Source organism: Pseudorasbora parva, chromosome 19 (assembly GCF_024679245.1).
Source record: "Pseudorasbora parva isolate DD20220531a chromosome 19, ASM2467924v1, whole genome shotgun sequence".
Lineage (NCBI taxonomy): Eukaryota > Metazoa > Chordata > Actinopteri > Cypriniformes > Gobionidae > Pseudorasbora > Pseudorasbora parva.
Window position 1 is genome coordinate 151817 of NC_090190.1, and position 7394 is coordinate 159210.

Sequence of the window (7394 nt, forward strand, 5' to 3'; positions counted from 1 at the left end):
AATGAATGGCAGCATGTGATTGGCTATTGACTGCTGATGTCTCAAATGAATGGCAGTATGTGATTGGCTGTTGACTGCTGATGTCTCAAATGAATGGCAGCATGTGATTGGCTCAGGATCTAAGCCTGAGTTGACAGAGAGATGATAATCAGCTTCATGGTACCAACAAAGCCTGAATAGATTGGTTTGGTTTTGTCAACTCTAAACTAATCCTTTAACCCTGAGTTTGTTAAACCACCATCATGGTACAGGCCCCAGGTCACATAAAACACTTTATTGTCGTTGGCATTGTTTCTTAAAGCAATCTGCTGTTGGCATTTACACTCATCTTAAAATGTAGGCATTCAAGTCAATATTTTATTTAACATAATTCATATTGCAGTCATCGTGAACAACTGGGATTTCAATATACACAACAGAATTGTAACATTTTACGCACCCATTCCTAACCCTACGCCATTGCCCTCCCTCCTGAAGAAAGTCCCACCCATTCCCAACCAGGAAAACTATAGCAAAACATCTTAAGGTCTCCCAAGCTCACAACAGCCCAATTTGCAGACGGATCCTGTCAATCTCGTGTTAACCAGTCTCGAGGTTCAACGGGTGGTCAATTTGTCAATGCTATCAGAATTGGTCAGAGGCGATGCGATACACGTCTTTTTTTGCAAACATAAAAATGAGTGAGTACTAAACACAGTGGAGTATGTGCGACACGAGGCAGGTTCCCGTTGCTGAAGCCCAAAGGGAGTCAGTCCTCAAGCCTTCGTAATGGAACAAGAGAAGTGAAATGATCTGAGAGCGTCTGCCTGTCGCTCGCTTCATGTCTGTGAGTGGGAGGATAAGTTAGCATGTGAATCTCAGCAAAAATAAACAGTGGGTACCAGCATAGTGGCAAAATACGACTGAATTCTCTGAGCAACAATCACTGACCAGCCTTTCCCAGCCTATTCCTTATTAACCCCCCCGCTGCTGTCCGGTCAGTGTGTCGGTCAGTGCATCTCAGCGCATGTAAACGATAAATGCATTCTCGGATGAGGGCCGGTGGGCGGAGACTATTTCAGGCAGCGCTCGAAGTAGGTGGCTCCGACGTATCCGCCGCGCAGCGACCGCTGCACATTCTGCTCGAACAGCCGCCGGTTCGTCTGCAGGACTTCTGCTGCTTCTTTATTCAGCGGGTCTTCCGGATTCGGCTCCTGGAAACATAAGCCAACGTTAGGACAGGACAAACAACAGCCTTCTGAACATAAAGGACAACTATATGTCTGCACTAGTTATGGGGAGTCGACTCCAAAAGAGTTGATTCCTCGACTCTGAAAATCGATCGACTCTCTGTGTCGACTCTGCTGCTGTGTCCGACATCGCTCACTGGTTTACTGATCCCTTTAAGTGCACGGCATTTGACTGCAGTAGCCTATATAAGCAAGGAGTAAAAGAAACGAAGCCAGGAATTCAGACACTGATATAGTACATCGCGTCAGAGAGCTGTCAAACTTTGTCACACACATTTATTTGAGTGCTTGCTTTAGAAATAGAAATGTTGTTTAGTTTGTTGTTATACATTGCCGTCCTAGCTTTAGTTTAATTGATGGCTTATAAATGCAATAGGTTCATAATCATTAAACTAACCATAAATCATAAAAAACTCTCATCAAGTGTAAATTATTTTATGTATTTTAGTATTTAGTATCTTTAACTCACCTTTTAAGACAATGATCGTGTGCGTTTAGCACCATCACTCGACAGCTTTTTTCGTGAAAATAAGGCATCAACAGATAAAGACATGTACAAACGTTGATAGCCACTCATCGCTTAATTTGACTAATTCACACTAAAAGTGTTCGGTTTTAATAAGGGGATTTTAAGATTTAAGAAAATTATTTAAACCTGTAACAACTGCAGTTTTGTCTTATTTCTGACCCTGTTTTGATGTAAAGTAACTGGAGTCGATGAATTCCTGTGCCTTCAGATTAATCACGTGGTCGCGGGCTTTGGTGGGTTTGGAAATGTTGTGTGATATTCACTGCTGTGCACATATTTGTAAGTGAAGGAGTAGTAAAAGGCACCGTTTTGTGCTGTTATGTGGGGCAGTAAATAGAGAACGGAATCGGGAATGCCGTGCCTAAAGACTTTTTCCACATGTCTCAGTCTTCATGTCCAGTCCAAGTCAAGGCTCAGCTCAGTTGTTCGCAAGTCCAAGTCTAAGACTCGAGTTTCCATCTCTGCCAATGAGGCTTAGATGAGCACACATACTTCTGCTTCAGACGCGTGAATCGAAGAACACGGCCACACACAGATGAGAAGAGGGGACAGAGCCCATGTTTATATGTTAAAGGTTAATCCCATATTTTAGGGGGGCTGAGCAGAAGTTTAGGGGCTAGTGATGCTGAATGCGGTTCGCGTCTCAGATGAAAACGGGTCTAAAACTTACGAGGAACAGGTACTGTAGTCCGTATATGATGGAGTTAATCGTCAACACTGGCTTCCAGTCTTCTCTGAAATATAAAGAGTCAGGATTACACTCAAGGGACGCACTCTTCCGTACAGGAGACACACGACAATTAAAAACACACAATATTTTTGAAAATTATGTACAATAAAAGAAACATTATTAAAAGGAATCAGTTCCTTTCTTCAGTACAACACTAAAGCAGACGTGCATTCCAGATCAACGTCTCTCGCTCGTGTTGTGCAGAAGAAAGTATGGTTTACAATATTCAATATTTCACCAACCCATGCTAACGGTCTATAGCGGTTAGCAGAGCAGCGGTGTATAGGGTTAGCCGGTCAACACAATACCTCAAAATATTTAGACAGACGTTTCCTTCGAGGTCGATGTTGGGGTGATACACCATCGTTTCACATTTGACCTTCGGAGGGTCATGAGGGTAACCCTGTCCGACCTGAAAGAGACACCTGACCTTTAGTCACCGCTAGGGTTCAAGCATCATCAACACGCTTCTAGAAAAACACCATCCCAGAAGAGTTGGGACACTGTACAAATTGTGAATAAAAAAGGAATGCAATAATTTACAAATCTCATAAACTTATATGATATTCACAATCGAATATAGATAACATATCAAATGTTGAAAGTGAGGCATTTTGTAATGTCATGCCAAATATCGGCTCATTTTGGATTTCATGAGAGCTACACATTCCAAAAAATATGGGACAGGGAACAATAAGAGGCCGGAAAAGTTAAATGTACACATAAGGAACAGCTGGAGGACCGATCTGCAGCGTATTAGGTCCATTGATTGTCAACATGATTGGGTATAAAGAGCCTCTCAGAGTGGCAGTGTCTCTCAGAAGATGGGCAGAGGATCACCAATGCCCCCAATGCTGCGGCGGACAATAGTGGAGCGATATCAGAAAGGAGATTCTCTGAGAAACACTGCAGAGAGTCTGAAGTTATCATCATCTACAGCGCATAATATCATCCAAAGACTCAGAGAATCTGGAACAATCTCTGAGCGTAAGGGTCAAGGGTCAAAACCAAACTGGATGCCCGTGATCTTCAGCCCTTAGACGGCACTGCATCACACACAGGAATGCTCCTGTAATGGACATCACAACATGGGCTCAGGAATACTTCCAGAAAACACTGGTGAACACAATCCACCGCGCCATTCGCCGTCGCCGGCTAAAACTCTACAGGTCAAAGAAGAAGCCATATCTAAACATGATCCAGAAGCGCAGGCGTTTGCTCTGGGCCAAGGCTCATTTAAAATGGACTGTGGCAAAGTGGAAAACTGATCTGGGGTCAGACGAATCAACATTTGAAGATCTTTTTGGAAAACTGGGATGCCATCCGGACTAAAGAGGACAAGGCCAACCCAAGCTGTTCTCAGCGCTCAGTTCAGAAGCTGATCTCTGATGGTCTGGGGTTCATGAGTGTGTGTGGCATGGGCAGCTTACACATCTGGAAAGGCCATCAATGCTGAAAGGTCTATCCAAGCTCTAGAACAACATCTGCTCCATCCAGACGGCGTCTCTTTCAGGGAAGACCTTGCTCTCTCCAACATGACAATGCCAGACCACACACTGCATCAGTTACAACATCATGGCTGCGCAGAAGAAGGATCCGGCACTGAAATGGCCAGCCTGCAGTCCAGATCTTTCACCATTAGAAAACATTTGGCGCATCATAAAGAGGAAGGTGCGCTAAAGAAGACCTGAGACAGTTGAGCAGCTAGAAGCCTGTGTTAGACAAGAATGGACAACATTCCTATTCCTAAACTTGAGCAGCTCGTCTCCTCAGTCCCAGACGTTTGCAGACTGATATAAACAGAAGAGGGGATGACACACAGCGGGAAACACGGCCACGGCACAACTTTACTGAGACGTGTTGATGCCATTAAATTTAAAATCAAAATATTTTTCCCTTAAAATTATACATTTTCTCAGTTTAAACATTTGATATGTCATCTATGTTGTATTCTGAATAAAATATTGAAATGTGAAACTTCCACATCATTGCAATCTGTTTTTATTCACAATTTGTAGTAATAACATATAGGCTTCAATTTGTGCACATTTTTATTTACAACGTTTTCCACTCCTGTGTTTTGTATCTTGACAAGGTGAATAAAATAATAAATAAAAATTTTGTGCAGACTACTTTTTTATTTTCTCCGTGGAAATTTAAATGTGAAAGTCTGGAAACGAGATCTAAATTTACCGCAACGGTCGGGAAGAAAATGATCCGTAACGGCTGGGTGTGGAATATAATCCCAGCGGGAGCAGGATTTAAAAACAGTCCCGCGCAGACCTTTAGCTCAAGCATCATTTAACGCTTTTAGAGGCGCTAGTTCACTTCCAGTGTGAGGATGTGTTCGGAGTTTAGCCGACCGGATACGGCGAATGTTTAATCTGTCAGCTCTGCTTCACCTTCGTTGCTCTGGTTGGTGTAGCACTATCCTATCGCGTGCAGAGGGAGTTTGACTGACAGCCGTTAATCCGCCCCTCGGATTGAGCCGTCAATGGGGAGTTTCCAAACCAAACATGTTGATGAGGCTCCGGCTTGTCAGGCTAATAAAAACCCTGACATGACTCAACATGTCAGCTCTGCTGGAGCTTTATACGCACATGTGAAACTTATAAGAACTGTAAAGGATTAATAATCCAGTGCTTTAACTAATGGATGAGAAATATGGCATTATAGTACAGCATCAGCAGATGTGTGACCCTGCAGCACAGGGTTATATTACTGTTAGCAGTAATGTGCATTGCTGAGGACTTCATTTGGACAACTTTAACGGAGATTTTCTCAATATTTAGAATTATTGGCACCCTCTGATTTTCAAATATTGTCTTAAACCACACATCAATAGATTATTATTCATCTTTCTGGTGATCTATAACCCGTATGACTGGCTTTGTGGTCCAGAGTCGCATCTCGAGGATTGCTGTTAGCCTGTAGAGCTATTGATCGGCTCATCCTTTTGGAAAGTTATTACACAGTTAAACACTAATGATCAAACAATGTGTCTGATGTGTGTCCAGCTGCTGTTTACCTTAAAACTGAAGACAAATTTCCCACCTTTATAGAAACCCTGTGGAAAAGCAGAGAAAATGAAGAATGTTGATGAAACGGCAGGACAGAACACAGGTGTGTTGAACTCAATCTCGCTTCATCAGGAACACAACATGGCTAAATCATGCTAGCGTCACGCGAGCGGATGCTAACCTCGTCTGGCGAGATGATGAGCTTGAAGTTGAGCAGGTCGTCCTGGTCGGGGAAAACGATCTCGCAGGTCTTCGGGAGGTTCAGCTCATTGATGTCTGACACAGAAGAGAACAACCTTTACTCTCTCTCTCTCTCTCACACACACACACACACACACACACACACACACACACACACAGGGTAAGCAGAAGCTCAGACACACAACAGCCAATGAGGTTAGTTCTGGAGCTTCTGTTGCCCATACTCATTAGTTTATATGATAATCAGAGCCTAATGCCTCCATCATATAAAGCATCTCCTCATTAGACTAAACCCAGCGTTCATGATTACTTTCAAAACATCTTTATGAACTTATGGTGCTTATAACATTCAATGAAGGGACAGAAATCTCTTCGGGTTCATTAAAAACATCATATTTTGTGTTTGGGAGATGAACGACAGGGCCAATAAAGGACGAAACTTTAATTTGAAGGTGTTGTCTCTGGGTCAGTCTTCAGGCTTTTGTGTTTATAATGATGAGTCTCACTAACTTCAGGTCTGACGCTACACACACTCACACACACACACAAGTACAGTGGGCATTCAGAGCCTCTTGTGCTTACAATAATATAACGTTATGATTGTTTCTAACTTCAGATCTGACGGCACACACACACACATACAATGCGAATTCAGGGCCACTCTCAACCAAAGGTTAATACGAGAACTGTGTCTGTAGGCCTCAATATTATGACTAAGATGGAAACTTATTAGTTTCCTCTCGCAGTAATCGAGTGTTTCTCTCGGGTAACATGACTTTAGACACGAGCTCTACTGCTGTGGCCGCTCTGAAGTGTTTAAAGCTCGAGTGTGAGGTAAATAAAACAGCGTAGAGTTAGTAAACAGTGCGCTACACATTAGCGCGATGCTAATGCTAGTTTCGCTCTCCCTTAGCCTTGACATCATTACCCAGAACAAGTGTGTGGAAACCTTGGGTCCGAGCCTCGCCTGAGCTGTGTGTAAGTGAGTGTGTGTGTGAGTGTATAGGCCCGGGTTAGTGCGGCGGTCCTCGTACCCTTCTGTATCCGCAGCTGGGCCGCGCTCGCCTTCTTCCCGCCGGCTCCAGCTCGCGTCCCTCCCGCGGACTCCTCGTCCTTCTTCTGCTGCTTCAGCGAGAAAAGCTTGATCATCTTCGCTCGGTTCTGCCTCACACACTCCGGGGCGGATCTGACCCGATATCGCGACGCTGGTGTGTGTTGGACGGGGACTGTGCGGTGTGTGTCACAGCAGCTGTAGAAGGAGCCGGTGTGTGTGTGTGTGTGTGTGTGAGAGAGGGAGAGTGTGTGTGTTAGCTGCTAACGTTAGCCGCACTGAGACTTCTGACTATTCACACGTATTCAAACTTCACAGCCTAAACCTGCAAACCATCTCAATCTGGGTTAAGAGGATATTAATACGCTTTCAATATTATTAGTGTCAATGGGGATTTTAAAAGGTATGTCAAGTGTTCGCGATATTAACCTGCTGTAGTAAATAACAACACGGTGTTTCTGGGTAGGGCGCGAATGGACTACATTTCCCATAATGCCGCGGGACAGTGACGAATAGACATGGGAGGGGCTTTCTCATTTTTTTTATTCTCCATATTTTTTATTTACCATATTTATTTATTTATTTGATTTTCGGGATCAGGAACAGAGTGTGATGGCGTCAGGATCATGTAAGA

General features: G+C 43.7%; 1 protein-coding gene across 1 annotated transcript; it reads right to left on the reverse strand.

Annotated features, from left to right (window-relative positions):
* Window positions 1–337: 337 nt before the first annotated feature.
* On the reverse strand, window positions 338–7153 carry ube2m (ubiquitin conjugating enzyme E2 M). Its single transcript, XM_067426633.1, has 6 exons — window positions 6744–7153; window positions 5690–5784; window positions 5517–5555; window positions 2797–2900; window positions 2429–2492; window positions 338–1193 (listed from the first exon to the last, which is right to left on the reverse strand). Exons 1-6 carry the CDS (start codon window positions 6856–6858, stop codon window positions 1053–1055), a joined length of 558 nt encoding a protein of 185 aa, XP_067282734.1. The 5' UTR covers window positions 6859–7153; the 3' UTR covers window positions 338–1052.
* Window positions 7154–7394: the final 241 nt, after the last annotated feature.

What these genes read in the sequence shown, in the direction of transcription:
- ube2m (XM_067426633.1), bottom strand. Translation starts at nt 6,858, where the DNA reads ATGATCAAGCTTTTCTCGCTGAAGCAGCAGAAGAAGGACGAGGAGTCC. An exon ending in TCATCATCTCGCCAGACGAG is followed by an intron (nt 5,556 to 5,689) that starts GTTAGCATCCGC and finishes GCTTTTCCACAG; the next exon opens with GGTTTCTATAAAGGTGGGAA. An exon ending in GACTACAGTACCTGTTCCTC is followed by an intron (nt 1,194 to 2,428) that starts GTAAGTTTTAGA and finishes TTATGTTTCCAG; the next exon opens with GAGCCGAATCCGGAAGACCC.